At 52.8% G+C, this 22,215-nt stretch overlaps 1 protein-coding gene across 8 annotated transcripts in view; it reads left to right on the plus strand.

Moving 5' to 3' along the window:
- The window catches only part of Kazn (kazrin, periplakin interacting protein), an 892,416-nt gene extending 874,895 nt beyond the window's left edge, over positions 1 to 17,521 (plus strand). For 7 of the 8 annotated variants that reach the window (XM_050120356.1, XM_050120354.1, XM_050120350.1 and 4 more), the window contains 8 exons: positions 4,035 to 4,240; positions 5,128 to 5,246; positions 9,557 to 9,788; positions 11,723 to 11,824; positions 12,226 to 12,392; positions 13,439 to 13,591; positions 13,703 to 13,817; positions 15,041 to 17,521. In XM_050120356.1, coding sequence (XP_049976313.1) covers positions 4,035 to 4,240; positions 5,128 to 5,246; positions 9,557 to 9,788; positions 11,723 to 11,824; positions 12,226 to 12,392; positions 13,439 to 13,591; positions 13,703 to 13,817; positions 15,041 to 15,205 — 1,259 coding nt within the window. In that variant the 3' untranslated portion in view covers positions 15,206 to 17,521. The remainder of the gene's footprint in view (positions 1 to 4,034; positions 4,241 to 5,127; positions 5,247 to 9,556; positions 9,789 to 11,722; positions 11,825 to 12,225; positions 12,393 to 13,438; positions 13,592 to 13,702; positions 13,818 to 15,040) is intronic. The other variant, XM_050120355.1, reaches the window with a different exon arrangement.
- Positions 17,522 to 22,215: the final 4,694 nt, after the last annotated feature.

A 22,215-nucleotide genomic window follows, 5' to 3' on the forward strand; every position in this document is an offset into this window, starting at 1 on the left:
CATTTCCACGGCAAGATAGATGAATAGCCCCACACCAGCTGCATCTGCAGACAAAACCAGGACAGAATGGACAGTTCATGACTGACACCCAAGGTTGTTCTCTGACCTCCACCTGTGCATCAGGGCAAGTGTCTGCCCACCCCGCCCCCCAGACAGAGAGAGAGAGGAGAGAGGAGAGGAGAGAGAGGCGATAGATGGATGGATAGATAGATAGATAGATAGATAGATAGATAGATAGATAGAGGATATAAGGAAGATGATAGACGGATTGCTAGATGGATAGATGTAGATTGATAGATTGATAGGTGATAGATGGATAGTTGATAGAGAGATGATGGATAGATGATACATACATAGCTGATAGATAGAAAATTTTCATCTAGCCTTATTGTAATGAGATACAGAGCAGACCATGAGAAACCTTCAAAGCAGCCTACAGAAGCCAACATGGAGAAGTCAACATGCCCTGACTTCTACCAAACAAGAGGATGAGAAATTAAAGGAACCATGGATCCAGTGTAGCAATGAAGTATGGGAAACCCCTCACTCTGCACCCCTGGGAGTTAGATGAAAGCTTTCTTCAGATAAACAAGTTTTGAGAGCTTCCCACTCTCCTCCCAAATACTTTGAATCAAAGGAGATTTTTTTCCTTCTCCTCCTCTTCTTTCCTCCTCCCCATTCTTCTCTTCTTCCTCCTCCTCTCCTCCTCCTCCTCCTCCTCCTCCTCTTCCTCTTCCTCCTCCTCCTCCAAGATAAGGTTTCTCTGTGTAACAGCCCTGGTTGTCCTAGAACTCACTTTTAGACCAAGACGGCCACAAACCCACAGAGCTCCACCTGCCTCTGCCTGAAGTACTGGGATTACAGCCGTGCACCACCACCACCTGGCCCAAAGGAGATTTTCAGTCACCTTCTTGGCTAGTCAGAAAATAGAATCCCAGAATCTGTCTCTGATATAACAAAAAGTGATAAACAAAAAACAAAACAAAAAAAAGTAGTCATGATCACAGTATCCCATGACTGAGGCCTTAAGGATTAAAGGTAGGCTATAGCGCTGTAGAAGCAAGGGTTGCTAAGAATTCCTGGTGTCCCTTCTGACTACCTGAGATGGGACATTTGAAAACAATGGATGAGCTGTAGGTCTTGGTCAGCTGATGCTGCACAGCAGGTGTGACAGGGACACTAAAGCAATGGGTGTGTCACGGGAGCATGCCACCAAACCACCAGGATGTCCACGGAAGCTAGGCTACCCCTGAGTCACTGTTCCAGGAGCCATGAGGTCCTAAAACCTTTACCTCTAGCCTGATATTGGGTGATGTTGATGTTGACGTCTCAGGGACCACACTCTGAGAACAATTATATGCAAACTAAAGGCCCAGAGGGTGAAGTTCCCAACCCACCAGGGAGGGAAGAACAAAGCCCCTATGCTGACCTTCAACCTCCAGGCCAGACCACTCTCCCAAGCACTTTATACTTTGGGCTAGACGTGATCATTTGGGGCTTTGTGGGTCAGGTGACTCTGCCACCGGTACCCAGGTCCTCAGTGTGATCAAAATCAGATGGAGAGGTGAGGAACTGAGGGCGTGGCTATGGTCTGACAAAAGGAATATTAGACCAGGTCTTTGTCTTTCTTCCTTCGCCAGGCTGGGGTGGAACCAAGGGCCTCAAGCATTCAAGGTGAAGGGATACTGGTGAGCCAGGCACACGCTTTTCAGAAAAGCAGGCAAGGGGTTAGATGTACCCTGTGGCTATTCCTGTGTTTGGCACCTACGGTGGCCTCCACGGGCCTGAGGCTTCCTGTCTCTGTAGCAAGGCTGGGATCAGCGCTGTCAGTATTCTTAGCATCTTGTAAGGTGTGTGTATGTGTGTGTGTGTGTGTGTGTGTGTGTGTGTGTGTGTGTGTGTGTGTGAGAGAGAGAGAGAGAGAGAGAGAGAGAGAGAGAGAGAGAGAGGCGTGTGTGTGCACGCATGTTGGTGGTGGTAGCAAATCCCCATTCTTATCCCCAGTCCTCTGACTCCAACCCTTTGGTTGAGCAGCCAGGCTGTAAACGTGACCTATTTCTACTCTCAGGGCTGAGAAGGAGGGGAAATAAACCCGGAACTGATGAAAGCCCAGGCATGGAAACTGATGTATCAGGCCTGCATTTGGGGAATGACAACTTAGTTGATGGTTTATGACCCTGAAGACACCCCCTCCTGCCACATTCTCCACTTTATAGTTCAGATTTGGGGTAGAAGGTGTGGGGGGGGCTGTCTATCAAAACCGGAGTGTATGAGTTAATGGTGGGAGCCTATATGGCCCCTTAGACTCCCCTACCTTTGTGCTCCATATGCAGCTGGAGGTGTGAGGAAGATCAACTCCCACACATGCGCACGCTGCACACACACACAAATATACACACACATGCATATGCACACTCATGTAGTTATTAACAATGTCATTGATCATCCATGGATAAAGATTTTTAACATTTACCCATGTTGTACTGTGTGTGTGCATGCACACACACACACATAGCAATGTATGCATCTTGAACTCCTGATCTTCCTGCACTGGGCTTACAGGAGCACACCCCCATGTGCAGTTCAAAATCACACATCTCACATATCTCTGCATGTGTATGTTCATACACGTTCACGCCTGTGTCTGCAGGTACACATTCACATTCAGGTGCACACGCACGTATTTGTGCATGTGTATGCAGGCATGGGTACAGGCGTGTGTTCCTGTGTGTGCATGCAAGGATGGAGACCACGGACCAACTTCAGCTTTCCTGCCCCAGGCACCATCCACCAGTGTGTTTTGAGCCTCTCGCTGGACTGTGCTCTCCTCATAGCCAGGCTGTCTGGCCCGGGAGCCCTAGGGACCCACCTGTCAGCACTCCCACAGCCCTGGGATTGCATGAGGGGATCGCCATCCCTTCTTTCCATATAATTATAATTAGTGTGTGTATGTGTGGGAGACGCATGTGCACGGCGTGCGTGTAGAGACAGAGACCGAGGATACTGTGGAGTCAGTTGTCACCTTCCGCTTTTACATGGGTTGAAGTCAGGTCACCATGCTTACAGAGCGAGCGCCGTCAGCCACTGGGCCATCTTGCCAGGCCCATCCACCTTTCCTTTTTACGTGGGTTCAGGGAATCCAACTCAAGTCTTCATGCTTACAACACAAGCACCGTACCGACCTGTTTGGGGGTTCATTTCCTTCTGTGTGTGAGGCTACTCCACGGACAGGTTTCTGTGTTTTCACGGATGCAGCTGGGTCCCACCTAGCTCAAGAAAACAAATCACCTGTTTGCGCAGAGTGCTCATTGCCACTCTGCAGCTACAAGAGTGTAAATCTGGAAACAACCTCCGCTCCACCACCTCCCCAAGCCTGTGCAGAGTAAAATAAGCCATGGATGTCCTTCCGACACCGCCCAAAGATTGCAGTGGAATTCTCCACTGAGAAGGGACAGTGTCCCGCAAATGTCCCGCGTGCTGTCTGGCCAAAGCATCTAGCAGGACAGAGCTATGCGTGCGGGTCTGTGAGCACGGGCGTTTGTGTCTCCCAGAGACTATTTAACTAACTACTAGCAGCTGCTGTCTAGGGCCGGCATTGGAAGATTTGCATTTTTGCATTAGGTTTGTTTCTCTCTGGAATATCATGTTTCTTCCTCTTTGGGGAGAACAGAGAAGACTTTGTAGTGGGGATTGGGTGGCCAACCAGCGCCACTTTGATTGATTGATTGGTTTGACAATTTCATACATCTATTGATCATATTCATCCCCACCCCTTCCCATTCAACTCTCCCTGGGTTCCCCCACACACACTACATATCTCCCTTCCAACTTTCTGTCTCCCTCCTCTTCTTTCATGGCCTCTGAGACCTATCAGATTTTCTTGTGTGTGCATGGATGTAAGGCCATCCCCTGGAACATGGGCAAACACTATCAGGAGAGTCACTTTGGTTTTGTGCCTTGGAGTCGCCTCTCCCCACCCTCACCCAGAATGTGGCTCCTCCCCGCAGCAAGGTTCTGTGTCCTGTGTGTTGCAGACTCCGACAGCCAGTGCAGCCCCACACGGCACAGCCTCAGCCTGTCCGAGGGCGAGGAGCAGATGGACCGGCTACAGCACGTGGAGCTGGTGAGGACCACGCCCATGTCCCACTGGAAGGCTGGCACAGTGCAGGCCTGGCTGGAGGTGGTGATGGCCATGCCTATGTACGTCAAGGCCTGTGCAGAGAATGTCAAGAGTGGGAAGGTAGGCAGCTCGGGCCCCTGGGGGATGCCCCTGGGGGATGCCCCTGGGGGATGCCCCTGTACCTTCCCATGGGTGCCCTCCCCTCCCAGGAGTCAACTGTCTCTATTGTCCTCTGAGGACAAGAGGAGGTATAATCTAGAAGTGGACCGACTTATTGCAGGTCCAGGTCACCAATAAACCAGTCAGTCTTCTTAGCAAGGAACAACAGCCCCTTGGAGTCATGCTACCTTGTCCTTAAAACTGGACTAACTTCAGCTGGTACCCAACCTCTCCTTAGCTGGCAGAGAGGAACAGGGCTGGACTGGGGAGTTCCTTAGCCTAGATGGTGGCCTCACCCATCCTGGTCCAAACAGTATCCCACCCAAACAACACACAAATAACAGTAGCTGAGCCCAGGACCTCTGGAGCCCAGTAGGGGTGACACAAAGACACAGCCATGCATCAGACAGAGCTGAAGCAGGATGGTCCCAGGGGACATGGGTCCCACAGCTCCTAGAAACAGGCTTATTTATTTATTTATTTGAGATGCAGTTTCTCTGTGTAGCCCTGGCTGTCCTGGAACTCACTCTGTAGACCAGGCTGGCCTCAAACTCAGAGATCCACCTGCTTCTTCCTCTGGAGTGCTGGATTAAAGGCATGAGCCACTACTCACTAGAGACAGGCTTTGTTGGGAGTTATCAACCATCACAGGCTGCAGAGGTGTCCTGGTACCCTATCTAGGGAGATGGGCTCAGAGGAGGATGCGGATGAGGAGCCCTGTTCCCTCAGACCCTTCTGTACTGACCCCAGGAGCAATGACAGGGTCTGGGGCTCCAGGAGCCAAGGCCAGAACCTCCTCACCCCTTGCCCCATCTCTTGCCTCTGGGCACTAAGTCTACCTCCTGCAGGTGCTTCTCAGCCTGAGTGATGAGGACCTGGAGTTGGGCCTGGGTGTGTGCAGCTCCTTGCACAGGCGCAAGCTCCGCCTGGCCATCGAGGACTACCGTGACGCCGAGGCTGGCCGCAGGTGAGCCACCGAAGCCTGGAAAGTAAGGACTTTCTGTCCTGAGCCTCCCTGTCACCCAGGCAACCAGGTTTCAGGACATTGAGTGTAGCAGATATGGCCCAGGTATGCCCTGGCACCATAGAAAAATGAGCACACAGGGGGAGGCGCACATGCCTAGAATATGGGTGACTACCTCCACCTCAGAGCAGGGGTCAAGAGAGTGGGTGGCTCCCAGCACTCTTCCACCCACCCCAGCTGGCAGGGACCAGGCCACACACAGCTAACGCGCCTGCCTTACTCAAAACTCAGGTCTATTCTTCCCAGAGTGAAGGAATGAAGGAGGGAAGACAGTAGACACAGAGGAGAGAGAGGAGACAAAGGTCCTAGAGAGTCTCATAGAAGTCTTTTACAGGAACAGAACCAACTGGTCCAGGCCTCTCTTAGCAGGTGTACCTGATGGTACACCTTACTGGGGCACACTTCCTCCCAGTACCACCCCCCTCCCAGCCCCACCCCTTTCCCACTTCTCTCTTGACCTCCTGAGGTTCCATCTTTTGAGCAGCTCCTGTGAAAAGGGAAGCCCCCTCCCCCAACACCCAGTCCTTGGTGCTCAGAGTGGGGAGGGGCCAGTTTTGTAAACCTGACACGGTCTGTTTTGCATAATTATCTCCTTCGCTGGTTTCCCGTCGTTTCTGTACAGTTAATTAATCGAACCTGATGGTGTGTGCTACTATCTGCAGAAGCTGCTTTGTGGATTAGCAGAGAGAGAGAGAGAGAGAGAGAGAGAGAGAGAGAGAGAGAGAGAGAGAACTGAGGGATGAAGAAGAAGGCCAGTTCTGAAGCAGAGAAACACAATCTTATGTGGCAGGAGAGGGGCCCTGGTGCCAGGCCGAGGTGGCAAGGGTTACAGAGAAGGGTCCTAAAGCTGGCAGCTTGGAGCCAGCAGCAGAGGGGTCAGGCTCGGATGAAGGCTGATGGGGTGGCTCCAGGAGGCACCCTTCAACCCTGCTGGACTTTTATCCAGAGGGCTCCAGAAGCACCTTCCCAGCCCAGCCACCTCCTGACCCCTTCTGTCCTCTGGACCCCAAGTCCTCAAGCATCTTCCATCCTGACCTCTGGATCGAGTAACCCCCTCCTGCTCTCACCACACCCTACGTCCTGGAGGTGTCCTGCATGCTGCCCATGTTCCTTGAGAATGTGGGGCTGCTGGCTTCAGCTTTCAGAAGTGCAGGGAGTCTCCACCACTATCTAAGTGTCCACCACTGTCCCCAAAGCATGGCTGTCCCCATCAGCTTGGGTTGCCGTAACAAAATGCTACCAGCTGGGTAGCATAAACAACAGACATCTATTTCTCCCGGCTCTGAAAGCTACAAGTCTCAGGCAGCAAGGTGCCAGGACGGCCAGGCTCCACCAGGGGTACCCCTCCTGGTTCCACACTGCAGCCTTCTTACTGGATCAGCGCACAGAGAGGGGGACAATCGTCTCCCGTGGACCCACTTCAGACACCATCATATAGACATGCAGATGGAGGGGATAAACACTGGTCCATGGCTGGAGTTGAACCTGAAATCCACCAGGAGCTCAGAAAGGTGTGGTTCAGACGCACAGCCACGTGTGCAGGGGAGAATTGAAGCAGATGGTCCTAAGGGACGTGGGGGTCCTCACATTAGAAAGCCCAGGTCCTATGAAGAGAGACCTACTGTGAAATCGCCATGTGAGGTCACTTTGCCTTCTCTGGGACTCAGTTTCCTTACCTGTGAAGCAAAGAGGGAAGAGTTAGCCAAAAGTTCAGGGTTGGACCCTTTTAGGAATCCAGGAGAGGCTTCGATGCCTTCTTCAGATGAACTGTCGTAGACTGCGTAACTTTGCATCGTGAGCCCTTTGACTTGGTCATAGAACTTCTAAAAGGCCGTGGATTCTGGGGTCAGAGTCCCAAGGTAGGTTGCTTCAAACTCTTCCAACTATGATAATGGACATGGGCACCCTGGACCCAGCAACCCCCCCTTGCCAAACCTTCACCTGTCTGTTTATGAACACAATTCCTCTCACCCATTCCACCCATGCCTCAGACAAAATCAGCCTACAAGCTGAAGTCAACCCAAGTGTGCCAGGTACACACATGGGGATCTGGGACCTTTGGCAAGAGAAAGGACCCTGGCCCAGGGGTGTTCCTGAAAGGTGTCTGGGAGTCTCTAGGAGATGATAAAGAGGAAATAGTGGGCAACAGGTCCCGTCGTGGGACACCAGCCAAGCAGTTCCAGGAGGCTGGAGCAGAGGAAGGGAGAGGGTGCCAGGACTCGTGCAGACATTCTGCCAGTATAGTGGATTCCATTTGTATTTTAATAAATAAAGCTTGCCTGAGGATCAGAAAAGTAAAGCAGCCACACTGGCCAGCCTTACAGACCAGGCAGCAATGACACACAACTTTAATCCCAGTAGCCACAATGACACACATCTTTAGTCCCAGTAGTCACACTAACTTGCCATAGAAACCAGATGGCAGTGGTGCATGCCCTTAATCCCAGAACTAGAAAGGAATATAAAACAAGAGGAGACAGCTCTCAATCTCCGTCTCATTCTGAGATTGCTGGAGGCAGGATCGCCATTTTCAGACTGAGGTCGAGGTAAGAGCCAGTGGCTGACTGCTTTGCTTTTCTGGTCTTCAGGTCGAATCCCAGTATCTTTCTCTGAGTTTTTATTAATCGTGCAACATGCCTTCAGGTAGTCAGTGCGTGTCTGCCAATCAGCCCCACCCCCACTCAGAGCGGAGAGAAGAGTCACACCCCACAGCATTCGCCGGCTTCTTTATGAACACAATTCCACTCACCCATTCCGTTCAGACCTCAGACATAATTGTCCCCATGTTCACAACTCTCAGTGAACACGGCCCTGGTCCTGACCGCCACTCCTGCACCCTAAATTAGGGGCGAGGGACAATAAACCAGCGGATAAATCCCTTTGTACTTAAATGCAACGTGCATTGAGTGCTTTGAGGGCAATAAGCAGAGCGGCAGGACTGAAGGGGGGGGGGATAACCTGAGATGGAGAGACAGCCCGGGGCGGGGGGGGGGAAGGGGGGAGGGAGGAGGAGGGAACCCTGTCAGCACCTTGAGTGCTGGCCCAGAAAATGCTCAGCAGGTGTTGGGATGAAGTATCTAAAATAGGAACGAAATGGTCCATGTCAGGTATCTCCAACTGCCCTCTTTGCAAGCCAATTGTGTTCCCTTGTTCTGAGTGCTCTCTCCATGCCTGCCCCTGGCTCCCACTAGCCAGCACATGGTCATTTTTCAGGGTCCCTCTGCAGCTGCGTTGCCAGGACCTCATTCCTTCTGTGAGGCTGCCACCTTGTGGCAGTCAGAAGAATGACATCTAGGAACCACCTTAGCGAGGTGTATTCCCCACCCTTCAGCACAAAGTCTTTTTGCAGAAGGCACCCCAGGTGGCTCACAACCAGTACCGCCATTCCAGGCAGACACCCTCTGGCCTCCTACACCCACACGCACAGGCACACTCACACGTACACATAAAAATAGTGAATAAATATTTTAAAGCCTGTTGTTGCATACCTACAATGTGCATGCTTCCGAGGTTCTGTCCTGCGCAAACGTCTGAGGTGTGGCAGCGAGGTAGCAAGAGCAGCCTGGGGACAGGGCAACTTGGATTTCTCTGACTCAGAGATGAGCCAATGAGGGAAGGGCTTAGCCACAGCCCTGTCTTGGGACAGGAGACCTGGAACACTATGTGTGGATCCATGAAGGCTTCTCATCCTCCTCCAGTCAGGAAGAGGGACCAGAGGGTAGCAGTCGGGTGGACAGGGGAGGGTTATGGTCAGGCTGTGGCTTTGAGGAGTCCTGCAGAGCCCAAGGGGAGTAGGGTGGGTCACGGTGAGGAGGGGTCCCCCAGAGCTACACCTGCTATAGGTAACACTTCTGACTCTGCCCTTTCAGTTTTAGCCTGGGTGTGGTCCAAGGATATTCATTTTGTCTCTGCGATCCTCGGCTGTTCTTTAGTTCTGTCTGCCTATCTGCCTTACTCTACCTCCCTTCCCACCTCTGCCTGAGTCTCTGTGTCTTTCTGTCTGTCTCTGCCTGTCTTAGTTGCGCTTTCTCTCTCTCTCTCTCTCTCTCTCTCTCTCTCTCTCTCTCTCTCTGACTCCACATCTCTGATCATCCCATCCCTTTCCTCATTGGTCTCTGGCTTTCTTGTCTATTCCCTGCCCTGTCTTTTGTCCTCTCTACCCAGCTCTGACCCCACCTGCCCCTGCCTCTGACACTTTCCCCATTCCCACTTCTCTCTTGCTCTCCTCTCTTTCTCTGGCTGTGTCTCCTCAGCCTGTCCAAAGCAGCCGACCTGGACCATCACTGGGTGGCCAAGGCCTGGCTGAACGACATCGGCCTATCCCAGTATTCCCAGGCCTTCCAGAACCACCTGGTCGACGGGAGGATGCTGAATTCCCTGATGAAGCGGGACCTGGAGAAGCACCTGAACGTCTCCAAGAAGTTCCACCAAGTCAGCATCCTGCTGGGGATTGAGCTGCTGTACCAAGTGAACTTCAGCAGGGAGGTGAGGACTATAAAGGGCAGGGCAGGGGCAAGACTATCCCACAACCCTTCTCCACATCCAATCCCTGTCCAACCATTCACCCACCCAGCCACTGGTCCATCCATCCCTTCGCTTATTCATCTCCCAATCTATCCAACCAGTCGTCCACTCCTCTATCCACCCACCCACATATCCATGCACCCATCTGTTTACCCATCCAACCCTCCACCCACCTGCCCACCTATTGCCCAGCTACTCCCATCTATTGACCTACCCAGTGTCGGTCCATCCAACACTTCACGCACCCGCCCATATACTTACCCACAGTCCATCTACTCCCCGTCTATCTACCCACCCATAAACACATCTATCTATTCCTATGTCTCCCCATTCATTCACTTACCCATTCCTTCGTCCAATCCATCTCTTCCTCTCTCCTCATTCTAGCAACTCCTTACTTGAGTAGACGAGAGCCTATGGCCAGTTCAGGGGGCCTAGGGAACTCTCAGTCTCAGAGAATCCGTGGCTCATCAGGGAGACCCACTGAAGTCCACGGTGACAGCCCTGGGGAGGGCTCTCGGAAAGCTCTGAGAAACACCTTGGGGATCAAGGAGAGTCCCTGAGGTCATGGAGATAAACAAAGAGCTGTTGCAGAGATCACCATCTGACAATTAAGGAAGAAAATGCAGCCGAGAGGACCATGGTGCTCAAGCCCCAGAGTTCAGCTCTGCAGCGGCAACAAAACAGAATGAGAAAGGGAGGGAAATTGGCTTCCGGTGGGGGTGGCAGCCAAAGTCCTGGCTGTTGTGGTAGCTTAAGTTTGGATGCCCCTTGATTCTGAATTCTGCTAAGCCAGAGAACAAAGGACCCCAGCCCCAATCCCCTACAAGCCCCCCCGGAGGAGGTCCCTGAGAGGCTGGTCCTCGGGGTTGGGTCCTCGTGGTTGACTCTCTGGAGCCATGCCAGAGCATAAGTAGCCCAGTGTTGAGAGAGGATCGCAGAGAAGGTGGTCAGCTTTGTGATCCGGTCACCACTGCATGACTGGGCAGAAGGAGAAGATGGGGACCAGGTCTTGGGCTCCAGAAGCCCCAGGGTAATGAAGAGGGCAGACATGGGGGTGTTCTGACAGTAGTACACGGAGCAGGATCCCCTGAGCTGGGGAAACTGAAGGGAACTTTGGGCTGGAAGTCCTAGAGAGGGTGTCTTAGCCGTTGCTCTGTTGCTGTGAAGAGACGCTGTGGTGGAGGCAACTTATAAAAGCATTTAACTGGGGCTTGCTTACAGCTTCAGAGGGTTCATCTGTCTCCATCACGGCAGGAAGCCTGAGAGCAGGGAGGCAGGCGCGGTGCCGGAGCAGCAGCTCAGAGCTTACTATGTCTGACCCACAAGTAGAGGCAGAGAGACGGAGACTGAGAATAGCAGAGGCTTCTGAAACCTCAGAACCTACCCTCAGTGACACACCTTCTCCAACAAGGTCCCATCTCCTAATCCTAATCTGTCCTAAACATTTCCACCCAATGGAAACCATAAATTCAAATATATGAGTCTCGGGGCCATTCTTATTCAGACGACCACAGAGGGTATGCCACTGAAGCTCTCTGCCTGGGAACCTGTGAAGGGGCAGCGAGCTGAATCATCCCAAGCCCCCACAGACAGTGTTTTAAACCAGGACGCCCAGACCCTAAGAACCTCCCCACCATAGGCAGAGTCTCCACAAATGTCCTTCACTGTTCCTATCGCTGGGGGACACTGCGATGCCGCAGGCCTGGGGGACACTGAGTAGGCAGAGTGTGAGTCTCTACCCAGTCTACACCCCGGTCCCCTGCACCCTAGGAGGCAGCTCCTTCTATTTCTCACAACACAGATGGTATGGTCCAGGCAGCTGTGGGTCCAGCACTCTGCACCCTCCATGTGTCCCTCATCTCCTCGGCTGACTCCCTGTCCCCATCTCCCAGGTCCTCCAGGAGCGCCGAGCCCGCTGTGAAACGCAGAACACAGACCCTGTGGTCTGGACCAACCAGCGGGTGCTCAAGTGGGTACGGGATATCGACCTGAAGGTGAGGGGTGACGGTGGTGGAGGCGCGGTTCTCTAGCCTAAGCAAATGACATGCAAATCAATGCTCACTTTGGTGTAAGTGGGCACCGTCACCCAGCCAGACAAGGTCATGAACTTTCTGTAAGGATTCTTTACTGCTATAATAGGACCCCTGTTAAATGCTCTCATTGCTGGGGCAATTCTTAGCGATGTTGCTTTCCATAAATATCTATGGCTCCTGCCAGGGTCCAGCCAGTGTCAGTGATCTAAGACCCCTATGTTTACGGCTCAGAGGATGAGGAAGAGGCCCCCTTCACTTTCAAATCAGTTGGTCCGCATGGGTAAAGCCCTTGCGGTTGGGGTCATATCTCTACTTGGTTCAGTTGGTCCCTGAGACTCCCAGCCTCACGCTTCTGCCGTCAGGAGTATGCAGACAACTTGACTAACAGCGGTGTTCACGGTGCTGTGCTGGTGTTGGAGCCCACGTTCAATGCCGAGGCCATGGCCACCGCCCTAGGCATCCCCAGCGGGAAGCACATCCTCCGGAGACACCTGGCAGAGGAAATGAGCATCATCTTCCATCCGAACAAGTGAGTGTGTAGGGCGCAGGCGCGAGGTGTGGGGCGCAGGTGCAGGGTTTGGGGCACAGGCGCGGGGTGTGGGGCACAGGCGCGGGGCGTGAGGCACAGGCAGGGGATGTGGGCCGCAGGCAGAGGGTGTAGGGCACGGTGCAATGTGTGGGCCACGCGGGTCACAGGGCACAGGCTGAGGATGCTGGCCACTGGGTCCAGGGCACAGGGCGAGGAAGCAAATGGTAATGTCACAGCCTCGGTCCTAACCTGGCTGAATGTCACTCATTCTTGTGCCAAACTGGTCAGGAAGCTGAGGATCTGGGGTCAGATACTAAGAAAAGGAGTGTTGGGTCCTGAAGGCAGTATGGGTTCACCGCTGGGACCTTCAGAGTTGGGAGAGGGAGCAGCTGTGGGTGAGAAAGGCTGAATGAGGTGTGGCTTGAGCTGGGGACAATGTACACTGACTTCAAGGAACACGGTGGCTGTTCTGCCAGTTGTAGCCATGGGGACAAAGATTTAGAGGCAGGATTTGGCATATAAAGTGTGCTTCTGATCCAATGGAGCAAGGCACAGCCACCCACCGACCCTGAACCCCTTTCCACACAGACAGCCCAGACCCTCTCTATGGATGTGCCCCCACCAGTGGTGCACTGGGGTCACACTAGGGTGTGAATCAGCATTTGCGCCGCGTTTACTGGAGACATATTCACCCCAGCATCCCTTCACGGGTGACGAGCTGGGTCTGAGGGCCACTGCTTTCCACGGTCACCCAGCAGCAAGTGGCCACATCCTGCTTGGTCTTGTGTTATAGTGATACTGTGAATTACATTTCTGCTCATATGTCGAGCCAACCTTGCATTCTTAGGACAGGGCTCTCTTGCTCAGAGCTTACCGCCCTTTCTGCTGTTCGATCTGAGTTGGTACAGTGGGAGATTTTTACATTTATAGTCATAAGCCCTGCTGGTTTATACAGTTTGATTTGGTTTGGGCTTTGGGTTTTTTCTTGTTGTTTTTTCCTTTTCCTTGAAGAAGAGTCGGAATCTATTAAAAGACATTTTTTTAAGCATGAAGATTAAGAGAAAAAGAGGTGCTGTGGAAGGAAGTAAGACATACTCAAGGGGAGCTGGAGAGATGGCTCCGTGGGTAAGAGCGCAGTCTGCTCTTCTCAAGGACATGGGTTCAATTCCCAACACCCACCTAGCAACTCACAGCTGTCTGTAAGTTCGAGAGGAACTAACATCCTCTGAAAGAGCAGCCGGAACTGTGGGAGTGGGGACGATGACCGTGGGTGACTCTCTTACTAACTCACAACCTGTGAAATGTCCCAGCTCCACAGGTATCCGGGAGTCTGAGCGCTTTGGGACGCCGCCTGGCAGGGCCTCGAGCATCACCAGAGCTGGAAAAGAGGAAGGCAGCAGCAACAGCAAGTACAGAGGCGGCCGGGTAAGCAGTTTCTCTGTCCTTAGGGCCAGGCAGTCTCTCCTGGATGGACCTATGGCTCCTTTGTCACCTGTGGACCTGGAGCAGCCTCAGGTCCCAGGTGCATGCAGGAGAGCCACCGTGTACATAGGCCCTTGCTTAAGACAATGCCCAGTGACGAGCATCCAAGGCAGAGTCTATGGCAGGGTGGCTAGAGACTGTGGAATCGCCTCATCCTAGCCTCCTGAAGCAAAGAGCCCCATGGGTGCAGAGCACCTCACACAGCTGGCTGCCAGGAAGGGTCAGGGAGCCCTAGATCTGAAAACCTCTGACTTAGACAAGCAAAGAACCTCTGGTGTACCCAGCAGGGCTGCACACAACAGGGGCAGCTGGCCAGAGACCAAACAGAAGCTGTAGTTGTAACCAGCATCATGGTTGCCACACTCATGTCTTCCCCTTCGCTTGGTGGCACCTGGACCTCGGTTGAGCACATCTTTACCCTGGGTTGGTCACCCTTGCAGGACTTAGTTCTGCTCCTTCCCACAGTCTACCCAGGTCTCCATCGCTTTTCCCATCTTGCAGCTGAGAACAATCAAGGCTCAGAGATGGGCAGTGCTCACCTCAGGTTCCGCAGCCAGAAGTATAGAACAGGGACTCGAAGGCCCATCCACAAGCCCCAAGCTCATACTTGTGGCCATACTAGGTGGCATTACAATATCCTTCCGGATTGAGAATTCAGTTTGGGAGGCTTTGTCCCATCTACCCGCTCTCAACAGGAGGGAGGGGGAAGATTGTAGGACCATTCATCCAAAGTCACCCTTGGGCCGAGCAGTGGTGGTGCACACCTTTAATCCCAGCACTCTGGAGGCAGAGGCAGGTGGATCTCTGTGAGTTTGAGGCCAGCCTGATCTACAAAAGCTAGTTCCAGGACAGGCTCCAAAGCTGCAGAGAAACCCTGTCTCGAAAAACAAAACAAAACAACAAAACAAACAAACAAACAAAAACCAAAGTCATTCTTGGTAACTACTGGAATCCCTCTAGCTGGACATTCAAATGTTAATTCCTCATGGTAAGTCCACAGATCCCTTCCATGGGTCTGGGAAGCAGGGATGGTACTAATAACGGAGGAGCCCCGAGAGGTCCAGGGAGACGCTGAAGTTCACACAGCAGTTAGACTGGAGACGCCGCGCCCGCCTGGTTCTCATCTCTCTCTTCCTCTGCCCTTTGGTTTGTGTCTGTCTCCTCAGCTACCCCTGGGGAAGATAGGAAGAGGCTTCAGCAGCAAAGAAGCTGAGTTTCACGACGACTATGGCTCTCTTGAGAACGAGGACTGTGCGGACGACGACCTCCAAGGCAGGCCCGAGCAGTGCCGCCTGGAGGGATACAATAGCCTGGAGGTCACCAATGTGTAAGGAAGCCTCGGGACTCAGCTACGAAAGCGGAGAGAGAAGAGCAGCCCCACGACCCAGTGCCGTCCATCCCCACTGTACAGAGAGGCCTGGGACTGAGGGCAGATGCCAGGACAGACTTCCCAGAGACAGCCGCCACTTCCAGTGGGCACCAAGAACCGAGAATGCCCACCTAGGTGTCTTATATCTCTGAAGACAGGCCCCGAGGACACATCACCCAGTCATGACCCAGCAGGTGGCCCCGGTGCTGTGGCTCACGGAACAAACCGGATGGTCCTGGCACTCTACCCTGAACTTCCAAGAAAGGGAGGAGTGTCAGTGCCAGGGCCTGGAACACCCTTCTGGGAGGAAACTGCCCCCTCCGCCCACCCAGCCTTGGCAGAGCCGGGGCATTGAGAACCAGCTGCAAAGCCAGCCAGCAGTGGCCAGGTGGTGAATGCCGCCCCTCAGCCCACTGGGCAGAGAACGTGAACTCTGACCTGGTCACTCACTCTGGAAGGATGCAAAGTGGCACCGGCCTTCCTTCCACTTTAAGAGCACTGCATCGTGAGGTAGACATGTTGGGAGCAGGAGGGGATCTCTGCAGGGCAGAGGGGCCTGGTGGCAGCAGCCCCAAAGGCTGCAGGCATCCTGTCACCAGGATGGATGTGACTTTAAGAGTGTGTGTGGTGGTGGGGGTTACTGAGCTCTGTCCCCAAACAGCCATTCCAAGCATGGGCACAAAATGGGGGAGTGCCTGCCATTAACCCAACAAACCTCTGTTGTGACGTCACCTGAGACAGGTGTGCCCACCCATGACCTAACAGGTTGCTGGGCTATCCGGGCAAGGAGCTCCCAGCCCTATTCTTGATCTGCCACTATTTTGTGTGTGGCTTTCTCCCAGTGGCCTCACCTCTCTGTGCCTCAGTGTCTTACCTATAACACTTCTGGTTCCTCCCAAGGAAGCTGAGGATTAACATTTGCTAACATTTGCCACAAGCTTTGAGCCTCTCAGGAAGCAGCTTAGAATGGATGGGATGGGGAGGAACGGGAGGAACGAGCCTAGCAACTTCCATCCACCACACGTGCGGACAATGGATGAGTTCGCTCCGTTTCCTGTTGGGTCCACAGCCAAGAGGACGGTGCAGAATGTTTAACACTGAGAGCTTCCCAAAGCCCCCAGCAAGGCCTGGCTGGGAGAGCCAGCACTGCGGTGGCCCAGAGTCCTATTGGGTGCAGCATCCAGGCCTAAGCCCACTGGGCAGAGACTTTGCCTGTTGCCACGAGGGAGGACGGCAGTTGTACTCAGCACGGTTATTCTGCACCAACTCTCTGAGGCCATTTGCACCAGGAGTCCAAGAAAGGTTCAGATTCCCAAAACTGACAGTGGGGTAGCCTCTGAGCCACCAAAGCCAGTTTTGTGCCATGATATAAAGGACCACACACAGCCCATGAACTTGAGAGCTGCTGGTCTCCATGTTGAAGACATCTCTCTAACTCAGCTTCTCTCAGGTTCTGCACCCTGGAGGGTTTATAGCATGCATCCCCGCCTCTGGAATCCCGAAGCCCCTGAGTCTGCAGCCCAGCAAGAGGAGGGAGGCCCTCTTCTAACTGAGGCCAAGTACCACTCTCAAACTGCATCCCCAAAGGGTGGGCACAACTCCAGGACCCAGGAATTCATCAACAGCCTCTCTGGAAAGGTTGCCGGCTGTGCTGGCTCCTGAAGGGGAAGGCCTAGGTGCACTTTCCTCCTAAGGCGGGGTTCCTACGACATCAGTAGGGCTCCTTCCTGGTGAACTCTGGGCTTCTGTCCCCGGCACCTCTGCCCGTCTCCAGCTACACGCAGTGGTCACTTCTAGCAGATTCTCAGTCTTGACTCTTCAGTGCAGGAGGTTGTCACGTGATAACAAGATCCAGAAGCAGAGAGAAGGGGTTTCTTCTAAGCCTGGCCAGCATGGGGCACTCAGAGCAGGCACCTCCTGCCAGCCACCCCCCAAAGATGGAAGTCATGAGGATAGGCGGGGTCTTGGCAGGCGTGACTTTGGATTTCACTGCAGGGGCATGGGAAAGATACAGCCCTGCTGGGACCATACCACCTCTTCCCAGACAGTCACTCATTCCCAAGGACTGCTTCACAGCATTGGGGGGGGGGGAGTGCCTCCTGGGTGGTGGCAGCTTCTGGGTCTCAGTTTGGGAGAAGCCAGTGTGGATAGTGACAATGACCCTGATCCAGGAAAGGTTTGTAAATGCAAAGCAAATGAGCCCTGAACGGCAGAACCCCCACACTTCCCCAGAGGGAAGTCTAACAATGTAACAATAAATGCTTGGCCTTGCGGCCACCCCTCTTTTCTCGTTGGCTTTCTCCTTTATTGTCCCAGCATCTGCTCAGAGAAGGGAGACTAGGAGCCCCTGAAACGGATGGGGGTGCTTGTTGGAAAAGCTGAGGGTCTCAAAGTGGTTAGACGTGTAGACGCTCACTGCAGATGGGTCCGTCTGAGGGTCAGCATGGTTTCCAGCCAATGCTGTGGGTCCAGGGAACCACACACAGGTGCCACACACACACAGGGATCTTCTCAGCCAAGACATTGTCATCATAGATGTGACTGGACTGTGGGTTCTACCCAGGACTCTTAGAGGCCCTGACAGAAGCCACCCAGCTTATCCTGTCTTTGTCTCCCAGACAAGAAGCTTCTGGCTTTAGACTAAGGTCAGGTGGTGTGTGCCCTCTGTAGTAGGTGCTTAGCGGGCAGGAGATGAAGAACCAGAAGATAGGGGAGGCAGCCTGGTCACAGTTTACCTGCTGCCAGGCTCTGCGCCTGAGGACCTGGTGACCCTAGGCAAATGACCCAGCCGTCCTGTTTGTCTTCTGCTAATTTTTTGTTTTGTTTGTTTGCCTTTGGAGTCAGGGTCTCGGTCTAGCCCAGGCTGGCCTGGGACTCAACCTGTAGCCCAGGCTAGCCTCTAAATTGACAGTAACCTATCTCAGGTACCTAAGTCCTGGGGTTACAGGTGTGTGCTACCGTAGCTGGCATGGTTTTGTTCAGTTTTAGTGAGATGGGTTTGCTGGAAGTGTGGTGTGAGGTTAGTGCTCTGGACGTCTTACTGAATCAGGTCATTTAAGTACTGTGCTCTGTGTCAGGCATTCGTGGGCAGAGAGGCTGTCTTTGATGTCTAAGCTTGTCATTCACAGAGCGATTTTCTTCTGGGTGGAAGGAGGGAGGTGGGTCCAGCTTCCAGATTTGCCAATTAGGAAGACTCTCTGCTCTGGGAAATTGGCCTGTAAGCATCTAAGGTGGTCCCAGGCAGGGGCTGTGTGGTCCTGTGGATAGCGTAGCACTCGGACCCAGAAAAGAGCCCATTTTGAAGTCCTAGCTCCCTTCATTAGGGAAGGTCCCAAGTGGATGTATATAAACCACCCATGCCTCAGTTTTCCCAACTGTCATATGAGAAGAGCGGTCCCTACCAGAGGGGCCTACTGTGGGGGTGAAATAGGCTGACCTATATACAGCTGGAACTCAGGTAGAAACAATTGCCTTTTCCCCCACAAGAACATCTGGCCACCTCTGGAGAAATCTGGGATGTGAAGGGACACTAGAGAGTCAAGCTGGTGTAGTGTGTCCTGGCCCAAGACATCGGTACAGCACTACTATGGAACTGTCATTGAGGATACCCTGAGTCTTGGGGTTAGTGTCCCCACGGCCTCAATTCTGTCCTGGCACCTCTGTGAACTGCCAGGACTGACCACCTCCCTGAATATCACAAGGCTCTTCCTCCCTGGGGTCTGGCTGTCTTACTCCCACCTGGAGGGAAAGGGATCTTCCTTCAAGGGAGAAGCCCCTCCAGCCACATCAGAACATCCCAGGGGCTTCATGGATCAACCACTCCACTCCCCACACCCGCTGGTCACCACTGGAGAACCAAACCAACCTCGAGAGAAATACTCTGAAAAACAATTGTGTTTGTAACAAACACGTAGGCCGTTGCCACGTCCGCACACCCTAAACAGTGTGATAGTAAGTTCCGTCTGCGCGGCCAGTAGTACTGACAGGTGTAAGTCATCTATGGGTGATTTAGAGCACTTGGGAGGCTGCTGGCAGGTGACTTGGTTTGCTGTTTCTGTGGACTTCACCCTGCTTGCTAGGCCAGCTGCTGACTTAGACCTACCTGTCAGCAGCCAACGAGCGCCCAAAGTAACTCGATTTGCCAGCTCGGTGACTCAGCCTCTGCTCCCGTCTTCCCCTTCTGGCCCTTGCTTTCCTCCAGGGAGCAGGTCTGCGCTGGTTGGCTGCTCGGCTAGGTTGGAGTTCCAGGGCACACCCTGCCCGAACACAAGCCACTGAGGCAGCATCAGCCAATCAGTCACCTTCAGAGGCGGGCTTTAAGAAAAAGCTGGACCAATAGTCAGTCTTTCGGTCTCTTCTGGATGAGGACGCCACACAAAGTATGTCTGGGAATCAAAGCTACACCTTTGAGTGGGAATTAAGGGCTTCAGGGCTTGAGCTCTGGGTTCAAGTCCCATTCATTCGAGGACATACTGAGCTATGGTGGAGACAAGGCTCCACGGTTAAACTGCTTGTGGATCCCGAGAAAAGCCTGCGTTGCACGCTTTTTAAAACATCTGTAACCTCGGTGCGGGGGAGGGCGCTTATTGGCCAGCCAGTCTAGCCAATCAGTGACCGCCAAGACCCAGTGAGTCTCTCTGTCAACTGAGCCCCCTAGAGTCAAGCTTCAGCCCCCTAGAGTCAATCTCCAGCCCCCTAGAGTCAATCTTCGTGGTCGAAACACTTCTGAACCTCTAGCTGTCACACGTATGCACACACAAGCACACATACACTGCAAATATGCACACACACAATGAAGAGAAAATCAATCTGGGTGTCATATAGGGAAGGGTGAGGAATATGGCAAACTCTGAGGTAGCTTGAGAGACTAAAGTGACAGCCACAAGCCTATAATTCCAGGACAACGGAGGGGCCATTTCTGTGTTACATACAGGGACAAAGGAATTGTCATGTATATGTTATCAGTAGGTCAGCAGGTACACACTATACGTGGCTTGCTTGCTCTGAGTGACCCTCCAGCCCAGATGGTGCCTGGAGGAAGGGCATCAGGGCTGATCCTGGCAGACACTGACCAGACCCAGGCCTCCAAAGAGTGCCTGAGCCAGGACTCCCAGAGACAATTAAGAGGGGGTGGTTGGGAGAGCACTATGGACGCCATGAGTCCCAGGAATAAGACTGACCACCCGAGCAGAGGGACAGAGAGCTCCAGCTGACCAACGGCCTTTGTTTCTTCCCTTTAAAAACTCACAGTTTGGGGATCAAAAATAAGGTTGTGTCTTCTTAGGGTGCTAATCTCTTGCCCACTCAGATAGCCAGCTCCCTAAGTACGATGAACCTTGAAGATTCAGTACCGAGCTAGGGCCAGAGAGATGGTTCAGTGGGCGAAGTGCTGGCCCGTTACATCATCCCTGCTACTGGGAAGGCTGAGGGAGGAAGACCATAAGTTCAAGGCCAGCCTGAACTCTGTTTTATTTTTCCATATGCTATGAGTAAACACCTGACAAGGAAAGTTAAAGAAGGGAGAAAGGAAGGAGGGGTTTATTTTCTCTCACGGTAGCAGGGAGGCATGGAGGTGGGAGTGTGGGGCAGCTGTCATGTTGTGTTCATAGCTGTTGCCTTAGTGACTTTTCTACAGCTGTGATGAGACACCGGGACTAAGGAAACTCACAGAAGAAAAAAAAGTATTTAGGGCTTACAGTTTCAAAGGGTGTGTCCATGACCATGATGGTGGGGAGCATGACTTCAGGCAGGCAGGCAGGCAGGCACTGGAGCAGTAGCTGAGAGCTTACATCTTGAGACACAGCTATGAGTCAGAGGGATAACTAGGGGCGGTGTGGGCTTCTGAAACATCAAAGCCCACCCCTAGTGGCACACCTCCTCCAACAAGACCACACCTCCTAATCCTTCCCAAACAGTTCTACCAACTGGGGACCAAGCATTCAAATAGATGAGCCTATAGAGGCTATTATTATTCAAACCACATGTTTGGCTTCCTGTCTCCGCCTGTCCCTCCCTTCTTCCCTTCCTCCTTTCTGCCTTCCTTCCTTTTCTTGAGCCAGGATTTTGTGCTTCTCAGGTTGACCTTGAATTCACGATGTAGCTGAGGGTGATACTGAACCTCTGATCTTCCTGCCACACCCAGTATATGCAGCACTGTGGTAGAGCATTTGTGTAGCATATGCAGGGGCGTGGGGTCAACACACACACAATAAATAAACAAACAAATAAATGTTGAACATAAATAAAAAAGCATGCAAACAGAAAAGAATGCAATAAAAATGCCTACTTCTCTTCTCCCAATGATCAAAGAAGCAGATACTTCATCTAGTATCAATAACTTTAGATTTTTAAATTAAAAAGGAAGAACCATTTGCAGAGGTGGGTGTAGGTCTGTGGTAAAGCTCTTGCCCTGCACATGCATAGAAGTCTTGGGCCAACAGGACACAGTCAACGGACCCTCTGGGGTCCCACTCAGACCCTAACACACATCAGCGGGTAAGCACTTTGTCAAGCCCCTCGGTCCTGCTGTGTCTGTCTCTAATCTGTAAGGTGACTGTAATCAATTGGTGACTTTCTTTCTTGCATGGCTGAGGAGGATAAGTGGGTCAGCACTCAGTGTTGGAGGGACACGAACACACTGCACACTTTGTGGGTGTGGGCTGCTAAGGTGAATAATTCGTGTGTGTATGTGTGTGTGTGCATCTGCACGTGCGTGCACATATGGGAGACTAACCTTTGGTGTTAGTCTCCAGGAGCTGTCCGCTGTATTTTTTAAGGCAGTCTCTCACTAGGACCTGGGGCTCACAGATTACACTAGTCTGCCTGGCCAGCAAGCCCCAGGTGTCCTTCCCAGTCTCCACATCCACAGCCTTGTGCTTGTAAGCATCCACCACCACAATGCTCCTTCTTTACACCGCTGTGTATGATCGTGCTCAGAGTGGATGCTAATTGCCATTTCTTGCCTAAGGGTTG

This window comes from Alexandromys fortis, unplaced genomic scaffold (genome assembly GCF_014885135.2).
Source record: "Alexandromys fortis isolate MF-2015 unplaced genomic scaffold, M_Fortis_MF-2015_v1.1 scaffold_174, whole genome shotgun sequence".
NCBI lineage: Eukaryota > Metazoa > Chordata > Mammalia > Rodentia > Cricetidae > Alexandromys > Alexandromys fortis.